The sequence below is a fragment of the Oncorhynchus nerka genome, linkage group LG3, assembly GCF_034236695.1.
Source record: "Oncorhynchus nerka isolate Pitt River linkage group LG3, Oner_Uvic_2.0, whole genome shotgun sequence".
NCBI classification, from domain to species: Eukaryota; Metazoa; Chordata; class Actinopteri; order Salmoniformes; family Salmonidae; genus Oncorhynchus; species Oncorhynchus nerka.
Window position 1 is genome coordinate 29,321,321 of NC_088398.1, and position 25,783 is coordinate 29,347,103.

Below are 25,783 nucleotides of genomic sequence, written 5' to 3' on the forward strand. Positions count from 1 at the left end.
GTTGCTGGGCAACAGACTTTCAACTCCCTCCAAAGATTTTCTATGGGGTTGAGATCTGGAGACTGGCTAGGCCACTCCAGGACCTTGAAATGCTTCTTACGAAGCCACTCCTTCGTTGCCCGGGCGGTGTGTTTGGGATCATTGTCATGCTGAAAGACCCAGCCACGTTTCATCTTCAATGCCCTTGCTGATGGAAGGAGGTTTTCACTCAAAATCTCACGATACATGGCCCCATTCATTCTTTCCTTTACACGGATCAGTCGTCCTGGTCCCTTTGCAGAAAAACAGCCCCAAAGCATGATGTTTCCACCTACATGCTTCACAGTAGGTATGGTGTTCTTTGGATGCAACTCAGCATTCTTTGTCCTCCAAACACGACGAGTTGAGTTTTTACAAAAAAATATATATTTTGGTTTCATCTGACCATATGACATTCTCCCAATCTTCTTCTGAGTCCCTGGCGGCGTAGTGTGTTACTGATGGTAGGCTTTGTTACTTTGGTCCCAGCTCTCTGCAGGTCATTCACTAGGTCCCCCGTGTGGTTCTGGGATTTTTGCTCACCGTTCTTGTGATCATTTTGACCCCACGGGGTGAGATCTTGCGTGGAGCCCCAGATCGAGGGAGATTATCAGTGGTCTTGTATGTCTTCCATTTCCTAATAATTGCTCCCACTGTTGATTTCTTCAAAAAAAGCTGCTTACCTATTGCAGATTCAGTCTTCCCAGCCTGGTGTAGGTCTACAATTTTGTTTCTGGTGTCCTTTGACAGCTCTTTGGTCTTGGCCATAGTGGAGTTTGGAGTGTGACTGTTTGAGGTTGTGGACAGGTGTCTTTTTATACTGATAACAAATTCAAACAGGTGCCATTAATACAGGTAACGAGTGGAGGACAGAGGAGCCCCTTAAAGAAGTTGTTACAGGTCTGTGAGAGCCAGAAATCTTGCTTGTTTGTAGGTGACCAAATACTTATTTTCCACCATAATTTGCAAATAAATTCATGAAAAATCCTACAATGTGATTTTCAGGATTTTTTTTTCTCCTCCAATTTTGTCTGTCATAGTTGAAGTGTGCCTATGATGAAAATTACAGGCCTCATCTTTTTAAGTGGGAGAACTTGCACAATTGGTGGCTGACTAAATAGTTTTTTGCCCCACTGTAAGTATTTACTAGAGGTCGACCGATTTGCATTATTTTTCAATATCGATAATTGGAGGACCAAAAAAAATCAAATACCGATTAATCTGCAAATTTTTATATAGATCGATATATTTGTAATAATGACAATTATGACAATACTGAATGAACAATGAACAATTTTATTTGATACATACATAAATAAATTCAATTTAGTCTCAAATAAATAATGAAACTTGTTCCATTTGGTTTAAATAATGCAATAACACTGTGTTGGAGAATAAAGTAAAAGTGCAATATGTGCATGTAAAAAAGCTAATGTCTAAGTTCCTTGCTCAGAACATGAGAACATATGAAGTTGATGGTTCCTCTAACATGAGTCTTCAATATTCCCAGTTAAGAAGTTTTAGGTTGTAGTTATTATAGGAATTATGACGCGTCGACTATTTCTCTCTATACCATTTGTATTTCATATATCTTTGACTATTGGATGTTCTTATAGGCACTTTAGTATTGCCAGCCTAATCTTGGGAATTGATAGGCTTGAAGTCATAAACAGCGCTGTGCAGCAAGCATTGCTAAGAGCTGCTGGCAAACGCAGTAAAGTGCTGTTTGAATGAATGCTTACGGCCCTGCTACTGCTCTATCAAATCATGGACTTAGTTATAATATAATTAACACACAGAAATACGAGCCTTTTGGTCATTAATACGGTCAAATCCGGAAACTATCATTCCGAAAAGGAAAAAGTTGATTATTTCAGTGAAATACGGAACTGTTACGTATTTTATCGAACGGGTGGCAACCGTAAGTCTAAATATTGCTGTTACATTGCACAACCTTCAATGTTATGTCATAATTTTGTAAAGTTTTGGCAAATGAATTGGTCTTTGTTAGGAAGAAATGGTCTTCACACAGTTCTCAACAAGCCAGCCGCCCAAACTGCTGCGTATACCCTGACTCTGCTTGCACTGAACGCAAGAGAAGTGACACAATTTCCCTAGTAAATATTGCCTGCTATCAAATTTCTTTTAACTAAATATGCAGGTTTAAATAAACTTCTGTGTATTGATTTTAAGAAAGGCATTGATGTTTATGGTTAGGTACATTTGTGCAACGATAGTTTTTTCGCGAATGTGCTTTTGTTAAATCATCCCCACCTTTTGGAAAAGTTGAAGTAGGCTGTGATTCGATGATAAATTAACAGGCACCTCTTTGATTATCTGCAACGCAGGACAAGCGAGTTAACCTAGTAATATCATCAACCATGTGTAGTTCACTAGTGATTAGGTGAAGATTGATTGTTTTTTATAAAATAAGTTTAATGCTAGCTAGTTTAATGCTAGCTAGCAACTTACCTTGGCTCCTTGCAGCCACAAGGTTCTTTTGATGCTGCACTCACGTAACAGGTAGTCAGCCTGCCACGCAGTCTCCTTGAGGATTGCAATGTAATCGGCCATAATCGGCTTCCATAAAGGCCGATTTACGATTGTTATGAAAGCCCGGCCATGCCGATTAATCGGTTGACCTCTAGTATTTGCTGTGCATTTGGAAAGTATTCAGACCCCTTCACCTTTTTCCACATTTTATGTTGCAGCCTTATTATAAAATGGATAAAATATATATTTTTCCTCATCAATCTACACACAATACCCCATAATGACAAAGCAAAAACACGCCTTTAGACATTTTTGCAAACGTATTAAAAAAAAACATAAATACATTATATACATTAGTATTCATGCCCTTTGCTATGAGACTCAAAATTGTGCACAAATGCACCCTGTTTCCATTGGTCATCCTTGAGCTCTTTTAACAACTTGATTGGAGTCCACTTGTGGTAAATTCAATTGATTGGACATGATTTGGAAAGGCGCACACACACCTGTCTATATAAGGTCCCACAGTTGACAGCGCATGTCAGAGCAAAAACCAAGCCATGATGTCGAAGGAATTGTCCGTAGAGTTCCGAGCTTTCTGGGAAAGGGTACCAAAAAATGTCTGCACCATTGAAGGTCCCCAAGAACACAATGGCCTCCATCATTCTTAAATCATTCTTAGAGCTGGCTGCCCGGCCAAACTGAGCATGGGAGAACCTTCCAGAAGGACAACCATCTCTGTAGTACTCCAACAATCAGGCCTTTATGGTAGAGTGTCCAGACGGAAGCCACTCCTTAGTAAAAGGAACATGACAGCCCGCTTGCAGTTTGCCAAAATGCACCTAAAGGACTCCGACTATGAGAAATAAGATTCTATGGTTTGATGAAACCAAAATTTAACTCTTTGGCCTGAATGCCAAGTGTCACCTCTGGAGGAAACCTGGCACCATCCCTACGGTGAAGCATGGTGTTGTCAGCATCATGCTGTAGGGATGTTTTTCAGCGGCAGGGACTGGGAAACTAGTCTGGATCGACCGAAAGATGAACGAAGCAAAGTACAGAGAGAACCTTGATGAAAACCTGCTCAGGAGCTTAGGCTGCGGCGACGGTTCACCTTCCAACAGTACAACAACCCTAAGTACATAGCCAAGACAATGCAGGAGTGGCTTCGGGACGAGTCTGTGAATGTCTTTGAGTGGCCCAGTCAGAGCTCGGACTTGAACCCAATCGAACATCTGGAGAGACCTGAAAATAGCTGTGCAGCAACGCTCCCCATCCAACCTGACAGAGCTTGAGAGGATCTGCAGAGAAGAATGGCAGAAACTCCCCAAATACAGGGGTGTGTCAAGCTTGTAGCGTCATACCCAAGAAGGCTGGCTGTAATCGCTGCCAAAGGTGCTTCAACAAAGTACTGAGTAAAGGGAATACTGAATACTTACATAAATGTGATATTAATGTTTTAATACATTTGCAAAAAAAAAAGGCATATTGTTGCTTTGTTGTTATGGGATATTGTGTGTCACATTGCCACCCAGACTACTTACATTGACCCCCCTTTGTTTTTACACTGCTACTACTTACTGTTTATTATCTATAAATAGTTACTTTACCCCTACCTAAATGTACAAATGACCTCAACTAACCTTTACCCCCACATTGACTCAGTACCAGTATCCCCTGTGTATAGCCTCTTTATTTTGTTGAAACTTTTTATTCTTTACTTTAGTTTATTTAGAGAATATTTTCTTGACTCTTTTTTTTTTCAACTGCGTTGTTGGTTAAGGGCTTGCATTTCACGGTGAGGTCTACACCTGTATGTTCGGCGCACGTGACAATACAATTTGATTTGAGATCGATGAGGGGGGGGTATTTTAATATATTTTAGAATAAGGCTGTAGCGTAACAAAATGTGGAGACAGTCAATGGGTCTGAATACTTTCTGAATGCATTGTGAATATACTCAGTGTACAAAACATTAAGAACACCTTATATTGAGTTGCCCTCAGAACAGACTCAATTTGTCGAGGCATGGAATCTACAAGGTGACAAAAGAATTCCACAGGGATGCTGGCCCATGTTGACTCCAATGCTTCCCACAGTTGCCAAGTTGGCCGGATGTCCTTTTTGGTGGTGGACTATTCTTGATACACACTGGAAGCTGTTGAGCATGAAAAACCCATCAGCGTTGCAGTTCTTGACACAAACCGATGCACCTGGCAATTACTACCATACCGCGTTCAGAGGCACTTAAATACTTTGTCTTGCCCATTCACCCTCTGAATGGCGCACACAAACAATTCATGTCTCAAGGCTTAAAAATATGTTTTTAACTTGTCCCCTTCATCTACACTGATTTGGAAGTGGACTTTAACAAGTGACATCAATAAGGGGTCGATCATAGCTTTCACCTGTATTCACTTTGTCAGTCTTTCATGGAAAGAGCAGGTGTTCTCAATGTTTACTTCACATGTGACCCGTATTAAGACAATGCTATTGGCCTAATTCAAGTCTTTATCTGTCTCCGTTTAACATTTATTGTGAAATCAAGTATTATGGAATGGTCCTGAACTCATGATAAGCGAAATATGAAAGCAAGTATTATTTAATAGCTTTTTAAAATGAATAGATTCACATACAAGGCAGTACTGACATTAACAATATACATCTTAAGGTTAACTAACTTACGAGACAAAGCGTGAACTAATCAGACCTACTCAGGGCATTGGCCTTGGGAGTTCACAAAATAAAAATGTCCATACAACCTATTCCCATGGGCAGGAAACAGGAGAAGAGCAAGAACAACAGACCTTCATCCCATTTATTACCAGATCTATTCAAAACTCAATTGTTGACCAACCCGCAGACTCAACCAATGGTAGTAAAACTAAGATATCGCATCAAACCAGCCAACATCCTCTAGGAAGTGGGTCTATGTGTGATGACCTGAGGGGGTGGGCTGGCAAGGACAATTTAATACAGTGTCGACAGAGGTCATTCTGAGCAACTACAAGTAACCATAGAGATCAGACATCCATGTAGATGTCATCTCAGTTGAATATAGAATAACACTATTGCAACCATGTTTGGTACCTTACACACATTTCTGTAGTCAATTCTCTGGTTTCTGTTGGAGAGGTTTGGCCCCTCTTAGGTGGGAAGGGTGTACTGGTCCTCGGGCATGGTCTTTTTGTGTTTTGCTGAGCCATTTGCCATGCAGCCGAAGGTGACAGAGAGCCATAAATTAGGGCCGAGCCTACACAATCGTGTCGTCTTAATGTTGTGGGAGCCTGAGCTATTGTTAGGAATGTCTAGAGACTGAGGTATTGTTATGAATGTCTCGCTCTGACTATTATTATTCATGTATCACGGTCTGTCTGTCTTCAGATTGTAAACGAAGCAGCCAAGTACCGCTATCGCTCCGGCAACCTATTTGACTGTGGGAACCTCACCATCCGGGCGCCGTGGGGCTGCGTGGGCCACGGCTCGCTCTACCATTCCCAGAGTCCAGAGGCCTTCTTCGCCCATTGCCCAGGCATCAAGGTAAGTCGCTCTGGATAAGAGCGTCTGCTAAATGACTTAAATGTAAATGTAAATCCCTATCGCCCCCCCTCCCCCATCCCGTCCTCCACTCACTCACTTCTCCACCTCACCTGTACTCGGTACTCTTAAAGCACCTTATAACCTATTTACTTCTGCTCTGCTTGCCCCTTCCTAAACGAGCCTGTCTTTATGATCTAAGGCACACGCATCTTTTCCCCTGTATCAGTTAGCCAACCTCTCTCTTCGCTTCACTGCGCTGCACTTTGTTGCACATATTTTGGCGTAGTCTATCTCCGTGTATGTACCTTTGCTTAAACACCCACTGGTCTGTTTGGATTGTTGATTTGATGAGGGTAGAAAAAGATCTACCTCAAATTGCTATTGACCTATTCATGCACCCCCCTCCCTTAATTTCCAAACCCCGGCGGCTGCTGCGTATTGCTTTACGTCCACAGCAATGACAGGGAAATGATGCACATGGACTCTCAAATCAATACCTGACTCACTGTACACCCTGGGCGGTCACCTGGGGTTCAACCGGCTGATCTGTGAGCGTGTGTGAATTAAGCTGGCATTTAATGCACGTACGCTCGGAGGGAAACGAGTGCGTGCTAAAAATGTCAAATATGATTCACCCCCCCACCACCATGAAAGGAATAAAAGTCTAAAGTTCTCCTACGCAGCCAAGCACCACAGCAGCAGTTGGCGCTTTACAGCTATTGTCAGTACAGTAAACATCCTTCGTTGTCTTTTTCAAAGGTCAAGGTAATAAACACTGCAAGGGGTCCGAGAAGGCTCAAATGTCTAGCTCGGATGTAGAGGAAGCCGGCTTCTGCTTTCCACCCAATTGCACATCATCTGGGTTGTTTGTTTGCGTACCAGTTGAATAATATGGTCTGTGTGGGTACAGAAACCCCCTATTTGCACTACTAAGTCGAGGCATGCTGTACTGTTGTCCTGGGTACACTCCCTTAATAGTCGCTGGAAACGTGCTGAAAAAGGACAACGTTATAGGAAAATGTCCGAGCAGTACAGTTCAGGTTGGCACGATGGTGTGAAAGGGTAATGTACTATGTGTTTCACTCCAGGTTGTAATACCCAGAGGTCCGGTCCAGTGTAAGGGACTGCTGCTGTCGTGCATCGCAGATCAGAACCCCTGCATATTCTTCGAGCCCAAGATCCTCTACAGAGCAGCGGGTGAGTTAAAGAGCCCATCTGACCCAGGTGATGTGTGTTTGTAGGCGAGGTGTGTTTACAACAACACGTCTATGCTCAGTTTCCTCAAGCATTCTCAATGGCCTTTTGTCAGCCTTTTCGTCTCCTTGGTGACACACGGCTTGTTATTTTTTGTTTGAGAACAGAACACGGCAAACAAACTATGCCCTGTCCGCTTGGCTCTGGACTGAGTGTGAGTGAGTTCACCAGATTCAATCGCAAGTGTGAACCAGCTGGTCCAAATGGGCCATAACCTGCTGACAGCCTGTGCCCTGTCCTCTGGTTGGCTGTCCTCTCTGGCCTCGGGCGTCTGCCTCTGGCCTACATCGTTTTTTTTCGACCTTTAGAGTAGGGATAGATGGCCTTCACAACTGAATGGCTTCTTATTAACCCTCTCAACCAAGCCTCTAATTTCCACACATTGATAGCTTTGGGTGATAAGAGTCAAATAAATGAAGTTGTGAGATAATCTAGCTGACTTTTTGAGAGACTGTTTTGATTAAGGCATTAGAAAGTGATTATGCCCAGAACATTATTTTTCATCTCCGGTATTGAAACCACTCTGTGCAAACAAGCCTAATGTCAGTCTTTCCCTCCGTCTCTTCTGGGATTGTGTTAAACTCTGTTTAATCAAATCTTCCTTTACCATACAGGGCTCTACATACAGGGCTGCCCGCTGGCCTAGGAAGTTTTGGAGACCGTCCGGGCCAGTCAATCATCTACGTCAGTGGGCCAGTGAAAGAAATATTGTAAAAAATGATATTTTCAATCGACACAATTGATGAAGAATCGGACACATATCCCGAAGCTGTTACTTCATTATGTCGATTTATTTATGACATGCAAGCCACACACAGCCTAGCGGAGTAATCTGTCTGGTAGTAAGAGCATGCAGCTCTCAACTGGTAGTCGTGTAAAGCAGCTCACAGAATGAATATGGCAAGACAGCCTGTGTTACTAAGACTTTGCTCCATCATGGTATGCACGACACACAGACACAGACAGAAACAAACAAAACAAACCGGTTCCATGATGAAGCTCCACCAGAAATTAATTTTAGAAAAGATTTCCCTTTACTTAGCCTCTGCCCAGGTTTTCAACAGTATTACCCTGACCTGTTCACCGGACGTGCTACCTGTCCCAGACCTGCTGTTTTCAACTCTCTAGAGACCGCAGGAGTGGTAGAGATACTCTTAATGATCGGCTATGAAAAGCCAACTGACATTTACTCCTGAGGTGCTGACTTGCTGCACCCTCGACAACTACTGTGATTATTATTATTTGACCATGCTGGTCATTTATGAACATTTGAACATCTTGGCCATGTTCTGTTATAATCTCCACCCGGCACAGCCAGAAGAGGACTGGCCACCCCTCATAGTCTGGTTCTTCTCTAGGTTTCTTCCTAGGTTTTGGCCTTTCTAGGTAGTTTTTCCTAGCCACCGTGCTTCTACACCTGTATTGCTTGCTGTTTGGGGTTTTAGGCTGGGTTTCTGCACAGCACTTTGAGATATCAGCTGATGTAAGAAGGGCTATATAAATAGATTTGATTTGATTATCTTTCGTCATGATTCGTCCAGTTGTAGCATGTGATTTCACACTGTAGCCCAATGGTGGTTTTAATCTGAGGTGGGCAATAGGGAGCGACGCCATCGTGTATCATGTACATAGTCACGATAGGACAAAGGTTGACATAGCCCAATCCAAGATGGCGTAACAAAGTAAACCGAGAGGCAACACACAATAGGCAGTAGTTATATGACTAACTATGAAGAACAGTGTACACGTCACGCAACTCACTTGGTGCACGCACACCATCACACAAGTCCACGGAGATATATGGAGGAGTCCAGTTGTGTTGGGCAGGGCTGAGGTGCAGGAGCTTGCTTGAAGGAGAATGTGTAGTGTGAGACCTGGAGAGTCAGAAGGGTGTCCGGCCCCCTAGCAACTGACCTAGCTACTTGGTTGGCAACCAATCAGGGCCGGGTCAGAGAGTTTGAGAGGTCAGTTTATGGTACCCATAGACTTTCAGACACCACTGCTGGTTGGATGGAGAGTGGAGTGTGCAATTTGAAAGGGTTGTGAGGTGCTGATAAGAGGCACTGTTAGGGAATTTGTAACACTTTTAATTTTTACAATTTTAATTTCACCTTTATTTAACCAGGTAGGCCAGTTGAGAACAAGTTCTCATTTACAACTGCGACCTGGCCAAGATAAAGCACACAAACAACAACACAGAGTTACACATGGGATAAATCAATGTACAGTCAATAACAGAATAGAAAAAAAAATCTATATACAGTGTGTGGAAATGTAGTAAAATTATATGGGGATGAGGTGGGCTAGTTACAGGTGGAATGATCGGTAAGCTGCTCTGACAGCTGATGCTTGAAGTTAGTGAGGGAGACTTTTGCAGTTCGTTCCAGTCATTGGCACCAGAGAACTGGAAGGTCAAAGGAGGTGTTGGCTTTGGGGATGACCAGTGAAATGTACCTGCTGGAGTGTGTGCTACGGCTGAGTGTTGCTATGGTGACCAGTAAGTTGAGATAAGGCGGTGCTTTACCTTGCAAAGACTTATAGATGACCTGGAGCCAGTGGGTTTGGCGATGAATATGTAGCGGGAGTCAGCCAACGAGAGCATACAGGTCGCAGTGGTGGGTAGTATATGGGGCTTTAGTGACAGACTGCATCCAGTTTGCTAAGTAGAGTGTTGGAGGCTATTTTGTAAATTACACCGCCGAAGTCAGGATCGGTAGGATAGTCAGTTTTACGAGGGTATGTTAAGCAGCATAAGTGAAGGAGGCTTTGTTGCGAAATAGGAGTGTTGCATGGAATTGAAGCTCGTCTGGAGGTTTGTTAACACAGTGGCCAAAGAAGGGCCTGAAGTATTCAGAATGGTGTCGTCTGCATTGAGGTGGGTCAGAGAATCACCAGCAGCAAGAGCGACATCATTGATATATACAGAACACTATGCAACATTCTGCTAAATGCGTATAGCTATGCTGTCATCAATGTGCAGTTTATGATGTAGTCATTAGGTTAGCGTGAGCATATGCTTCCAAGCTGTAGAATATAGGATATGTGGCCGTGTTGACTCATTTTGCACCTCTGCCATTTCTATGCATGTCTGAAGTGTTATTGCCTCAAGTGCAGGGGTCTCCAATTACATTCAACCCAGGTATGCTATTTCCTTGAGGGGATGGTCGGAGGGTGAGAATATAGTTTTAAATAATGTCTCCACTGCAAATTGACCGCAAGAATCCCAAACAGATATAGTATTTGACAGAAACAGAATGATTTCCAACCTTGATTACATTGCGATACGATCACATATGCCTCTGTATTTATGCATGGGAATAGTCGTGAACTTCCTAAATTAAGGGGGGGAGGTCAAATTCACCCAAGGGTCAAATTTGGCCTGTGGGCAGTCTATTGGAAAACCCACCTCTAGTCAGACAGTAAAATGGCGAGGTGAACTGTTAGTCACAGTAATATGGTTTAACAATCAAGTTGAATTCCACCTCTTTAGGGCCTGCAAGGATATGATGTTTCAGTTTTGCAATGTTCTTGGCACAGAAAATCAGTTGCCACATTTATTTTTCCACTCCTTATCTTTATTTTGGATGTCAAATTGTGTTTGATGCTTCTCAGGAAGTCAAGAGCAGCCTTTCTTTCCTACTGCAGAGTAAATCATGAGTCATGACACTTACTGTCTGTCTCTCAAAATGTGAATGAAGTAACGCCAGTTATATCCCTCAACAAAACCTTAAATCTTTTTTTTCTGTAGGGTTTGTTGTTTCATTTTCAGATGGACTAAACCCAGTTACTTGGAAGTACAGTGGGGTATGCAGGTCCACATTGTGTAAATTGTCTATGGCTCAGTGAGACAATCAAACTACGTCAGAGAGGGAGAGATTCTGTGTGTTTCTGTGAGGAGAAAGACTCACTCTTGTCTGACTGAAATAGTTCCATGGTATACCACCTAATGGATATTTATCTCCTTTCCTCTTCTCAAAATATCTTCTAGCTATGTTTCCCATAGCGAAATGACTACATTCACCCCCCCAACAATCGCTCGTCTGTTTCCCACAGGGCTCTCAGAACTGGTAGCAGTTAGGGAATGACTTTAATTTCTGAAAAGTGCAGAAAACACTACCTCGTGCCGAGTCCTAATCCCTCTGAGCGATGCTTGTTTGGATGATGAGGTCATGTAATGTTTTTCGTTGAAGCAGTCATTTTATTTTCTTACCCGCCAGAGGGGATGGAACCACAAGGACTGGCTTCATCAGGACCGTAGTTGCAGTTGAAGTCGGAAGTTTACCTACACTTGGGTTGGAGTCATTAAAACTATTTTCTTCAACCACTCCACACATTTCTTGTTAACAAACTATAGTTTTGGCAAGTCGGTTAGGACATCTACTTTGTGCAAGTCATTTTTCCAACAATTGTTTACAGACAGATTATTTCACTTATAATTCACTGTATCACAATTCCAGTGGGTCAGAAGTTTACATACACTAAGTTGACTGTGCCTTTAAACAGCTTGGAAAATTCCAGAAAATGATGTCATGGCTTTAGAAGCTTCTGATAGGCTAATTGACGTAATTTGAGTCAATTGGAGGTGTACCTGTGGATGTATTTCAAGGCCTACCTTAAAACTCAGTGTCTCTTTGCTTGACATCATGGGAAAATCCCCCCAAAATCAGCCAAGACCTCAGAAAAACAATTGTAGATCTCCACAAGTCTGGTTCATCCTTGGGAGCAATTGCCAAAAGCCTGAAGGTACCACGTTCATCTGTACAAACAATAGTACACAAGTATAAACACCATGAGACCACACAGCTGTCATACCGCTCAGGAAGGAGACGCGTTCTGTCTCCTAGAGATCAACGCACTTTGGTGCGAAAAGTGCAAATTAATTCCAGAACAACAGCAAAGGACCTTGTGACGTACAAAAGTCACAAAATGTATCTATATCCACAGTAGAACGAGTCCTATATTGATGTAACCTGAAAGGCCGCTCAGCAAGGAAGCGGCCACTGCTCCTAAACCACCATAAAAAAGCCAGACTGTTTGCAACTGCACATGAGGACAAAGATCATACTTTTTTGGTGAAATGTCCACTGGTCCGATGAAACAAGAATAGAACTGTTTGGCCATAATGACCATCGTTATGTTTGGAGGAAAAAGGAGGAGGCTTGCAAGCCGAAGAACACCGTCCCAACCGTGAAGCACGGGGGTGGCAGCATCGTGTTGTGGGGGTGCTTTGCTACAGGAGGGACTGCTGCACTTCACAAAATAGATGGCATCATGAGGGGGGAAAATGATGTGGATATATTGAAGCAACATCTCAAAACATCAGTTAAAGCTAAAGCTTGGTCGCAAATGGGTCTTCCAAATGGACAATGACCCCAAGCATACTTCCAAAATTGTGGCAAAATGGCTTAAGGACAACACAGTCAAGGTATTGGAGTGGCCATCACAAAGCCCTGACCTCAATCCTATAGAAAATTTGATATTTCATATTCTTAAAATAAAGTGGTGATCCCAAGACAGGGAATTTTTAGTAGGATTAAATGTCAGGAATTGTGAAAAACGGAGTTTAAATGTATTTTGCTCAGGTGTATGTAAACTTCAACTGTAAATGTAGGTTAGTTAGTGACAGAGTGCCAATATAATATTTTATGAAGACTTATACATCACCGTTGTCACGTGATCTCATGATCTCACAGCTGGTTGTTGAGTGGACTTCCTTTAAGTGAATTGGGAACTTTATTCTGAAAAAGACAATCACCGCCTGACATTGGTCTTCTTGAGTAAGATTGGTCACAACTACTGTAAAATGACTGCTGTGTCACGGCCTGAAACGGGGAAGCTGTGTACAGCAGAGGAGGTTGATGAAATTCCACTATATAAAGATCCCTGAATCCAGTCACCAGCAGTTCACTCGTTTGTTCGATGGTGGCAGGGGTTTTACTTGATGCTTGTTGTTGCTTTCTGTGTAAGCTTAATTTAGTAGATTCTGGAAAAAACCTATGAATTTCAGCTTCTTGTATGCTTACGTATTATAAGCATCTCAAGATGTTCCGAGAGAGAGGGATCGTTTGAAATTCCGTCTCTGGAGTTTATTTTTATTTTGAAAGAGTGCATTTTTTTATTTTTCCAATTCCACATCTTTCTGAATCACCCTGATGATTAGATGACTTGCTCTGAGAGATACTGATTAACCAAAAATAAACGCCCTCCCATCGCTGACATCACTTAAATCTGGAAGACATTTAATTGTAAATAAATGTCCCATGTGGCCTAAAGGTGAATCTATCATTCACACTCCATTCAATCCATGATTCATTTGAACCATGTACCAGCACACACACTGACTTCAGAGTTGGGTTGTGAAAGGCTTGCAAGAGCCTCTTTTCACTCAATTGAAATTCCTTCCCGAAACTTGAAGTCGACAGCCTGTTTCTTAACCTCTAGAGGGAGAATGGGTGGAAGTCATTCCGACTGTTCTGGGAAGTATATTGTGGAGTTGGAAAACCCTTGAGTATCAATAGTACGCCCAAAGACCGTTGCAGTTAATGTGTTACCATGCAAGAGACTTTTTAAAGAGCACCCGTCTCCCCACTTAACACACACACACACACACTTTCTGAAGCGTGTGTATGATGAGCACCAAAGACCTGTGTAATGTTGTTACCACATAACTACATAATAGGCCATGTTGGTGCCTCCGGTGTTTTGCCACCAAGTGTTTATGAACTCCAAGATTTCTACAAACAGGGTGCCAAAGGGTTAGTCTCTTTGGGAAAGGATCCAAGAGAAAGTCCGATGCATGAATATAATGTCCCTTGTGTGTGGAACACAATTTGAACTATCTTGTCCACATTGATCATTGATTGTTAGTGCAATAATTGATTGTATTATTTATTATTATAATAATTAATAATGCAAGTAATAGTAATAATATTTGCCATTCAGCAGACGCTGTTATCCAAAGCGACTTAGTCATGTGTGCATACATTTGATGGATTGGGGGTACAGAGGACCATAGGCGAGGCGCACACAAGGCTCCGCGTGATTGATTGAGGTCTGGAAAAAGCATCTCAAATGGGCCAGAGACTTTGTTCCTAACTGGAAGCACAGATTGTAGGCTTTCATTTGTGAGTGTGCCGGTCGTTTCCCTTGTCACCCTCTCCATCATTGAGCTCTACGGGTGGTTATGGACCATCGTTTGACAGAGCAACCACAGTTGGCCATAACAGAGTGATTGATGTGTGTTCGGGATTGACCCCCCCCCCAATCATATTCCTGTCGTGTGTAGTACTGTCGTTGCATATGTGTATCAGGTCATGTTGGCCGTACATTTTAAGATATTCTCCTTCACTGGACTGATCTACAAGAATTTGCAAGATTAACTTCCACCATAGGGTTTTCACCGGTCAAGTCATTTACAATCTGTGCAAATGAAGGGGAGGAGATGAGAGTACCGGTTTTGAAACAATTGAGATAAAGGTTGTGTTTGTTTTTTTTCTTTGTTTGTTTTGCAGTGGAGCAGGTCCCTACAGAGGCCTACACCATCCCACTTTCGCAGGCCGAGGTTATACAGGAAGGAAGTGACGTCACTCTGGTCGCGTGGGGAACACAGGTGAGACGTGGAAGAAGGAGCCATGGGTTGATTCTACGTACTCGAGCCATAGAGGAGATGGAGCTATATATCCATCTATGACTGTGCATGAGTCATGACCTTAGCCAGAAGTCATTGTTTATGGTTTGGAGGTGGGCAGAGGTAGGGACATCCGCGTTACGTCTTCGGTCTTTGACATTTTTAAGCCGACAGGGACGAGCCATGGATTAACTCCTAGCTCCATCACAAACCCACGCCTCTCAACAGGGGTTTTCTCACCAGGGGTTTGTGGTTTATCGTGTCGACACTGACGTCTCCGTTGGACAGACGCTGCTCCACGGTGTTAACAGTCCACGTCTACACAAGGCCTTCCGTTGTCTTCAACTCCTGTCCCCCTGATTTATTTTCCTCAGGAGAGGATTATGGTCTCTATAGCGCTCTTGGTGTCGTTGCCCCTTACAAAGATTCTGCTTGCCCACTTAACGGGCTTAACCCACCCAGAAAAATAGACTCATGTAGGTACAGCTGAAAAGCAGAGGGGGGGTCTAATCCTGAGGGCCGGGAATGACTGGGAAATCATCTCCATCAAAGCTGTCACTTTGCAAAGATGAAAAAGACACCCAAGTAGTCGAAATCGGGGCTTTTTAAAATGCCACCCCATTACTCCGGTAATCCATCAGCCCTCCATGGACGAGTGAAAAGAAAACAACTCCCAGCGAGTGGAGCAGTCGGAACTGCGCCTGGAACCTGCATTGAAGGCCTGCTAATGGACGAAACAGAGGGGTTCATTTTGCTAGTCCTACTGTTTATATTGTAAAGTTTCATTTTATTGCACACTTTAAACCTGTTCATGTCTTGACAGAAGTACTAGGCTCTGTCGTTTCTTCAGCAATATTCAGTGTATTAGTACTCATTTCTAGCATGGTTGACTAAAACCAGAATATTTATATTTTTAATATGCCTGTTGTCGAATCTTGTCTAAATGGGTTAGAAGTTTATAGATTGCTGTGTTTCTTTTTTATCAATTGGCTGTCTGGTTATGACTCATGACTATCACCCAAGACACACACATGAGTAGATTTAGTTCATTAACCCTCACACACATTCATAGACACACTCAAAGCCCTGATGCACGGCTTGGGGATAATAACGATGGAGCCAGTATGTCCTGCTGTTAGATTGCCGATGATTCACAGGCACAGCAGTCATTATCTGGAAACATACAGCTTTCTAATCTGCCAATAAACATGTAGTCTATCCAAGCAACTTCCTTCATTAGTCCAAACTGACTTGAAAGTTAATAAGGGGTACTGTGTAGTGGTTTTCTGCTGATTCTAAAAGGGTTCTTGATGGTATTATAAAATGTTCTAATATCCATTGTGGATTAGAATGGAATGCACGGTCTTGATTGCTGACTCCTGCCTTACAGATCCATGTGCTGAGGGAAGTGGCCAACATGGCTCAGGAGAAACTGGGTGTGTCCTGCGAACTCATAGATCTACAGACCATCTTGCCTTGGGACACTGAGACCGTTTGCAAGGTAAGACACATGCTAGGCTATATAATTTGTGTACACACACACTCAGGATTGGGTAGGTTACTTTCTAAATGTAATACGTTAGTTACTAGTCGTTAGCAGAAATTGTTAGCAGTAGTTTAACTTTTGGATTACCCAAACTCAGTAACGTAATCTGATTACTTTTAGATTGCTTTCCCCTTAAGGCATAAGAAGACAAAAATGAATTCCCAATTGAAGGCCAGCATCCCGGTGTCGCCTCTTCACTGTTGACGTTGAGACTGGTGTTTTGCGGGTACTATTCAATGAAGCTGCCAGTTGAGGACTTGTGAGGCATCTGTTTCTCAAACTAGATACTCTAATATACTTGTCCTCTTGATCAGTTGTGCACCGGGGCCTCTCACTCCTCTTTCTATTCTGGTTAGAGCCAGTTTGCGCTGTTTTGCAAAGGGAGTAATACACAGCGTTGTACAAGATTTTCAGTTTCTTGTCAATTTCTCGCATGGAATAGCCTTCATTTCTCAGAACAAGAATAGACTGACGAGTTTCAGAAGTTTTTTGTTTCTGGTCATTTTGAGCCTGTAATCGAACACGCAAATGCTGATGCTCCATATACTCAACTAGTCTAAAGAAGGACAGTTTTATTGCTTCTTTAATCAGAAGAGTTTTCAGCTGTGCTAACATTATTGCAAAATGGTGTTCTAATGATCAATTAGCCTTTTAAAATGATAAACTTGGATTAGCTAACAACGTGCCATTGGAACACAGGAGTGATGGTTGCTGATAATGGGCCTCTGTACGGCTATGGAGATATTCCATAAACAAATCTGCAGTTTCCAGCTACAATAGTCATTTACAACATTTAGCGATGTCTACACTGTATTTCTGATCAATTTGATATTTTAATGGATAAAAAAATAGCTTTTCTTTCACAAACAAGGACATTTCGAAGTGACCCCAAGCTTTTGAACGGTAGTGTAGGTAGAGGTAAAATGACTAGGCAACAGAATAGATAATAAACGCTGGTAGCAGCATCATATGTGACGAGTCAAAAGAGTTCAAAGAGGGTCAATGCAAAAGAGTGCAAAGAGGGTCAATGCAGATTGTCTGTGCAGCTATTGATTAGTATTATGGCTTGGGGGTAGAAGCTGTTTTAGGGTCCTGTTGGTTCCAGACTTGGTCTGTGTCTTGGGTGGCTGGAGTCTTTGAAAATGTTTAGGGCCTTCTCACACCGCCTGGTATAGAGGTCCTGGATGGTAGGGAGCTCGGCCCCAGTGATGTACTGGGTCCTACGCACTGCCCTCTGTACTGCCTTGTGGTCGGATGCTGAGAAGTTGCCATAGCAAGCGGTACTGAAGCCAGTCAAGATGCTCTCAAGGCTCTAGCTGTTTTGAGGATCTGAGATCCCATGTCAAATCTTTTCAACTTTTATTCCATAGGCTGGGATCCACACTATGCAGCTGTTGCAAGAGAGCATTTTTCACAGCCTGTCCACTGATTGATAGGCAGCTTAAACATCTTAAATGCAACCATTATTGTGTTACACATATCCAATCGTGAATAGCCATCCACAACGACCACAATCCGTAAGGCGCAAATGGCTAAATGAGAGGGCAGCAGTGTGATTTACATCAATGCGCTATGTAGATATAAATAATATGTGGCTCGTAGGCTACATCACTGCTATCGTCCTTACCCTTAGCGTTTATTTAGGTTGGATAATCCTTGGATGCCTACAGCTGTTGCACTGTTGGAAGACATTGCTTGGACTGTAGGCTTCAAAATCCTATTCCTGCGATCCATCAAACGCATTTGGTGTGTCATCATAGTGATCTCTGATTTACGGTCAGACTTAAACTTGAAAAAATTAATTGCTGACTACTATTTCTGTCTAATTAAAGCCCTCTTGTGGGGGAAAACTCTTGCTGATTGGCTGGGCCTGGCTCCCCAGTGGCTGGGCCTGGCTCCCCAGTGGCTGGGACTATGCCCTCCCAGGCACACTCTTGGCTGCACCCCTGCCCAGTCATGTGAAATCCATAGATTAGTGCCTAATTTATTTATTTCAATTGACTGATTTCCATATTTGAACTGTAACTCAGTAAAATCTTTGAAATTGTTGCATGTTGCGTTTATTTTTGTTCAGTGTAGTTGATAATCCCTGCAGTAGACTGTCTAATTTTGCACTTAAATTGCCCTTCAATGTGGCACAGAAACCATGTTATTTTTCTCTACAGTGCAGTTCTGCCATTCGTGATTGATTGAATTCTAACTTAGGGCTGTATTTCTATGTCGTACAATTTAAAGTAACTGTAGGAGAGGAGGTGAGCGAGGCCTGTGTATTTTATTTGAATTCATAAAACCATGAAAAGCTGAAAGTCTTCAGTCAATAAGTATTCATCCCCTGTTATGGCAAGCCAAAATAACTTCAGGAGTAAAGATTTGCTAAACAAGTCCCTTGATAAGTTGCATGGACATAAAAAAATGTTTTTATGACTACCTCATCTCTGTACCCCACACATACAATTATCTGTAAGGTCCCGCAGTGGATTTCAAATTCAACCACACAGATTCAACAACAAAGACCAGGTAGGTTTTCCAATGCCTTGCAAAGAAGGGCACCTGTTGGTAGATGGAAAAAATAAAGCAGACATTGAATATCCCTTTACACTTTGGATGGTGTATCAATACACCCAGTCACTACAGAGATACAGGCGTCCTTCCTAACTCAGTTGCTGGAAAGGAAGGAAACCGCTCAGGGATTTCACTATGAGGCCAATGGTGACTTTTTATTTTATTTTGATTTATTTCACCTTTATTTAACCAGGTAGGCAAGTTGAGAACAAATCAAATTGATTTATATAGCCCTTCGTACATCAGCTGATATCTCAAAGTGCTGTACAGAAACTCAGCCTAAAACCCCAAACAGCAAGCAATGCAGGTGTAGAAAACTCCCTAGAAAGGCCAAAACCTAGGAAGAAACCTAGAGAGGAACCAGGCTATGTGGGGTGGCCAGTCCTCTTCTGGCTGTGCCAGGTGGAGATTAGAACAGAACATGGCCAAGATGTTCAAATGTTCATAAATGACCAGCATGGTCAAATAATAATAAGGCAGAACAGTTGAAACTGGAGCAGCAGCACAGCCAGGTGGACTGGGGACAGCAAGGAGTCATCATGTCAGGTAGTCCCGAAGCATGGTCCTAGGGCTCAGGTCCTCTGAGAGAGAGAAAGAAAGAGAGAATTAGAGAGAGCATACTTAAATTCACACAGGACACCGGAAAAGACGGGAGATGTACTCCAGATATAACAAACTGACCCTAGCCCCCCGACACAAACTACTGCAACATAAATAATGGAGGCTGAGACAGGAGGGGTCAGGAGACACTGTGGCCCCATCCGATGACACCCCCGGACAGGGCCAAACCGGAAGGATATAACCCCACCCACTTTGCCAATGCACAGCCCCCACACCACTAGAAGGATATCTTCAACCACCAACTTACCATCCTGAGACAAGGCCGAGTATAGCCCACAAAGATCTCCGCCACGGCACAACCCAAGGGGGGGCGCCAACTCAGACAAGAAGATCACATAAGTGACTCAACCCACTCAAGTGACGCTCCCCTCCTAGGGATGGTATGAAAGAGCCCTAGTAAGCCAGTGACTCAGCCCCTGTAATAGGGTTAGAGGCAGAGAATCCCAGTGGAAAGAGGGGAAACGGCCAGGCAGAGACAGCAAGGGCAGTTCGTTGCTCCAGAGCCTTTCCGTTCACCTTCACACTCCTGGGCCAGACTACACTCAATCATATGACCCACTGAAGAGATGAGTCTTCAGTGAAGACTTAAAGGTTGAGACAGAGTTTGCGTCTCTCACATGGGTAGGCAGACCATTCCATAGAAATGGAGCTCTATAGGAGAAAGCCCTGCCTCCAGCTGTTTGCTTAGAAATTCTAGGGACAATTAGGAGGCCTGAGTCTTGTGACCGTAGCGTACGTGTAGGTATGTACGGCAGGACCAAATCAGAGAGATAGGTAGGAGCAAGCCCATGTAATGCTTTGTAGGTTAGCAGTAAAACCTTGAAATCAGCCCTTGCCTTGACAGGAAGCCAGTGTAGGGAGGCTAGCACTGGAGTAATATGATATTTTTTTGGGGTTCTAGTCAGGATTCTAGCAGACGTATTTAGCACTAACTGAAGTTTATTTAGTGCTTTATCCGGGTAGCCGGAAAGTAGAGCATTGCAGTAGTCTAACTTAGAAGTGACAAAAGCATGGATTAATTTTTCTGCATCATTTTTGGACAGAAAGTTTCTGATTTTTGCAATGTTACGTAGATGGAAAAAAGCTGTCCTTGAAACAGTCTTGATATGTTCTTCAAAAGAGAGATCAGAGTCACGTCAAGGTCCTCCACAGTTTTATTTGAGACGACTGTACAACCATTTAGATTAATTGTCAGATTCAACAGAAGATCTCTTTGTTTCTTGGGACCTAGAACAAGCATCTCTGTTTTGTCCGAGTTTAAAAGTAGAAATTTTGCAGCCATCCACTTCCTTATGTCTGAAACACATGCTTCTAGCGAGGGCAATTTTGGGGCTTCAGCATGTTTCATTGAAATGTACAGCTGTGTGTCATCCGCCTAGCAGTGAAAGTTAACATTATGTTTTCGAATGACATCCCCAAGAGGTCGAATATAGTGAAAACAATAGTGTTCCTAAAACGGAACCTTGAGGAACACCGAAATTTCCAGTTGATTTGTCAGAGGACAAACCATTCACAGAGACAAACTGATATCTTTCCGACAGATAAGATCTAAACCAGGCCAGAACTTGTCCGTGTAGACCAATTTGGGTTTCCAATCTCTCCAAAAGAATGTGGTGATCGATGGTATCAAAAGCAGCACTAAGGTCTAAGAGCACGAAGACAGATGTAGAGCCTCGGTCTGACGCCATTGAAAGGTTTTTACCACCTTCACAAGTGCTGTCTCAGTGCTATGATGGGGTCTAAAACCAGATTGAAGCATTTCGTATACATTGTTTGTCTTCAGGAAGGCAGTGAGTTGCTGCTCAACAGCCTTTTCTAAAATTGTTGAGAGGAATGGAAGATTCGATATAGGCCGATAGTTTTTTATATTTTCTGGGTCAAGGTTTGGCTTTCCCAAGAGAGGCTTTATTACTGCCACTTTTAGTGAGTTTGGTACACATCTGGTGGATAGAGAGCCATTTATTATGTTCAACATAGGAGGGCCAAGCACAGGAAGCAGCTCTTTCAGTAGTTTAGTTGGAATAGGGTCCAGTATGCAGCTTGAAGGTTTTAGAGGCCATGATTATTTTCATCATTGTGTCAAGAGATATAGTACTAAAACACTTGAGTGTCTCTCTTGATCCTAGGTCCTGGCAGAGTTGTGCAGACTCAGGACAACTGAACTTTGAAGGAATACGCAGATTTAAAGAGGAGTCCGTAATTTGCTTTCTAATAATCATGATCTTTTCCTCAAAGAAGTTCATGAATTTATTACTGCTGAAGTGAAAGCCATCCTCTCTTGGGGAATGCTGCTTTTTAGTTAGCTTTGCGACAGTATCAAAAAGGAATTTCGGATTGTTCTTATTTTCCTCAATTAAGTTGGAAAAATACGATGATCGAGCAGCAGTAAGGGCTCTTCGAAACAAGTTCTAATTTACAATTGCGACCTGGCCAAGATGAAGCAAAGCAGTTCGACACATACAACAACACAGAGTTACACATGGAGTAAAACAAAAATACTGTCAATAATACAATAGAAAATAAGTCTATATACAATGTGAGCAAATGAGGATTATAGATGGGCTATGTACAGGTGCAGTAATCTGTGAGCTGCTCTGACAGATGGTGCTTAAAGTTAGTGAGGGAGATAAGTGTTTCCAGTTACAGAGATTTTTGTAGTTCGTTCCAGTCATTGACAACAGAGAACTGGAAGGAGAGGCAGCCAAAGGAGGAATTGGTTTTGGGGGTGTCCAGAGAGATATACCTGCTCGAGCGCGTGCTACAGGTGGATGCTGGCTGCTATGGTGACCAGCGAGCTGAGATAAGGGGGAGCTTTACCTAGCAGGGTCTTGTAGATAACCTGGAGCCAGTGGGTTTGGCGACGGGTATGAAGCGAGGGCCAGCCAACGAGAGCGTACAGGTCGCAGTGGTGGGTAGTATATGGGGCTTTGGTGACAAAACGGATGGCACTGTGATAGACTGCATCCAATTTATTGAGTACGGTATTGGAGGCTATTTTGTAAATGACATCGCCAAGTCGCAAGTCGAGGATCGGTAGGATGGTCAGTTTTACGAGGGTATGTTTTGCAGCATGAGTGAAGGATGCTTTGTTACGAAATAGGAAGCCAATTCTAGATTTAACCTTGGACGGGAGATTCTTAATGTGAGTCTGGAAGGAGAGTTTACAGTCTAACCAGACACCTAGGTATTTGTAGTTGTCCACATATTCTAAGTCAACCATTTAGAGTAGTGATCCTGGACGGGCGGGCAGGTGCAGGCAGTGATCGGTTGAAAAGCATGCATTTAGTTTTACTTGTATTTAAGAGCAGTTGGAGGCCACGGAAGGAGAGTTTTATGGCATTGAAGCTCGTCTGGAGGGTTGTTAACACAGTGTCCAAAGAAGGGCCAGAAGTATACAGAATGGTGTCATCTGCGTAGAGGTGGATCAGAGACTCACCAGCAGCAAGAGCGACATCATTGATGTATACAGAGAAGAGTCGGCCCAAGAATTGAACCCTGTGGACCCCCATAGAGACTGCCAGAGGTCCGGACAACAGGCCCTCCAATATGACACACTGAACTCTGTCTGATAAGTAGTTGGTGAACCAGGCGATGCAATCATTTGAGAAACCAATGCTATCGAGTCTGTCGATGAGGATGTGGTGATTGACAGAGTCGAAAGCCTTGGCCAGGTCAATGAATATGGCTGCACAGTATTGTTTCTTATTGATGGCAGTTAAGATATCGTTTAGGACCTTGAGCGTGGCTGAGGTGCACCCATGACCAGCTCTGAAACCAGATTGCATAGCGGAGAAGGTACGGTGGGATTCGAAATGGTCGGTAATCAAGTTTGTTGACTTGGTTTTCGAAGACCTTAGAAAGGCAGGGTAGGATAGATATAGGTCTGTAGCAGTTTGGGTCTAGAGTGTCACCCCACTCATTCATATATCTTTATGTACATATTCTTTGTCCCTTTACACTTGTGTGTATAAGGTAGTAGTTTTGGAATTGTTAGTTAGATTACTCGTTGGTTATTACTGCATTGTCGGAACTAGAAGCACAAGCATTTCGCTACACTTGCATTAACATCTGCTAACCATGTGTATGTGACAAATAACATTTGATTTGATTTGACCGCGGCAGCTTTCCAATCTTTCGGAATCTCAGACGACACGAAAGAGGTTGAACAGGCTAGTAATAGGGGTTGCAATAATTTCGGCTCAGATTGGGGTCCAGATTGTCTAGCCCGGCTGATTTGTAGGGGTCCAGATTTTGCAGCTCTTTCAGAACATCAGCTGACTGGATTTGGGAGAAGGAGAAATGGGGAAGGCTTGGGCGAGTTGCTGTGGGGGGTGCAGGTTGTTGACCGGGGTAGGGGTAGCCAGATGGAAAGCATGGCCAGCCGTAGAAAAATGCTTTTTGAAATTCTCAATTATGGTGGATTTATTGGTGGTGACAGTTTCCTATCCTCAGTGCGGTGGGCAGCTGGGAGGAGGTGTTCTTGTTCTCCATGGACTTTACAGTGTCCCAGAACCTTTTTGAGTTTGTGTTGCAGGAAGCAAATTTCTGCTTGAAAAAGCTAGCCGTGGCTTTTCTAACTGTCTGTGTATATTGGTTTCTAACTTCCCTGAAAAGTTGCATATCACGGGGGCTGTTTGATGCTAATGCAGAACGCCATAGGATGTTTTTGTGTTGGTTAAGGGCAGTCAGGTCTGGAGAGAACCAAGGGCTATATCTGAGTTGCTTTGCCACATTTTTTACCTTTGTCCTGAATACAAAGTGTTATGTTTGGGAAAAATTCAATATAATACATTACGGAGTACCACTCTCCATATTTTCAAGTATAGTGGTGGCTGCATCATGTTATGGGTATGCTTGTAATTGTTAAGGACTGGGGAGTTATTCAGGCAAAAAAATAAACGGAAAAGAGCTAAGCACTGGCAAAATCTTAGAGGAAAACCTGACTCAGTCTGCTTTCCACCAGACACTGGGAGATGACTTCACCAGCAGATGGGTGAGAAATAAATATATGTAATACATTTTGAATTCAGGCTGTAACACAACAAAATGTGGAATAAGTCAAGAGGTACGAATACTTTCTGAAGGCACTGTATTTTGTCTCCTCCCGAGATGTGCCAATGCCACGCATTTTAAATGGTCCACTTCAAACGTGCCGCCACATTGTGTTTTGTTGTGAACGTGGCAAACCGCTGGGGACACTGCACTCTGGCAAAAGTGCCGGATGGATTTTTATATTGCCTGTTTTATCATGCAGTTTTAAAGTCCCTCTGGTGCAGCACATGACACAGTTGGTAAGCTCTGCGAGGCCTGCCGCTGCCAAGTAAATCTTATAACTGACAGTTAAGGCACAAGATCAAAATTGTGGTCTCAGACCAGAAATTTAATAGCGAGCCCAATTGGAATCGATGGCATGTATTGTTAATATCTTGGCAACGGGATGCTTCAAATGAAGTCAGCAACAGTCTGTTATGGGCCGTTTGTTCAGAGACTATTTTCTCAAATAAACGGGGTGATTTTCAGCAATGGCCGCCCCCATTAAACCAGCTCTATGAAATTGAATAGTGTGTTTATACACCGCTTATGGTTCTCGGGGGCAAGGCCCCCGTCTTCACCTTGCCAACAACACTTGTCTTCCTCTCCACTGTTTTCTCCTCTCTCTTCTCCTTCAGCTAAAAGTGTTGTGGATTGTCCACCCTCATTCCTTTTTACTTCCCCCATTTCCTTGTCTCATTCTCTTATTACATATTATTCTGTTTTCTCTTGGTAAGATATTATGTCCTCACTCAGCCCTATAGCCGTGAAATTCAAAAGCCGACAACACTGCCAGGGAATGTGTTGTTGTGCAGCAGTCTCTGTGTGTTGCCCTATATGCCCCATGTGGCATTATTTGGTGGTTGTGGATGAGTAGAGAACCTTTTTAAATCACGCAATTAACTGGAGAGGATGAATTAACCACAGGCTAAATAATCGCCATGTTCTTTGTACCCGATATGCCATGAATGCAACGTTAAAATATTTTGTTTTATCTTTTAATAAATCTGAATCATAAAAAAACTTCATGGTCCAGATTTAAATTAGGAACAAATGCGGGTGTCTGTTTAAAAAAAAAAAAAAAAAAAAAA

The 25,783-nt window shown here is 42.9% G+C and overlaps 1 protein-coding gene across 2 annotated transcripts in view; it reads left to right on the forward strand.

Annotated features, from left to right (window-relative positions):
• LOC115106398 (2-oxoisovalerate dehydrogenase subunit beta, mitochondrial-like) overlaps positions 1-25,783 on the forward strand; it is a 96,492-nt gene that overhangs the window by 18,233 nt on the left and 52,476 nt on the right. For both annotated transcript variants that reach the window (XM_029629099.2, XM_065011075.1), the window contains exons 5-8: positions 5,896-6,051; positions 7,140-7,248; positions 14,817-14,914; positions 16,323-16,433. In XM_029629099.2, the coding sequence (XP_029484959.1) occupies positions 5,896-6,051; positions 7,140-7,248; positions 14,817-14,914; positions 16,323-16,433 (474 nt within the window). The remainder of the gene's footprint in view (positions 1-5,895; positions 6,052-7,139; positions 7,249-14,816; positions 14,915-16,322; positions 16,434-25,783) is intronic.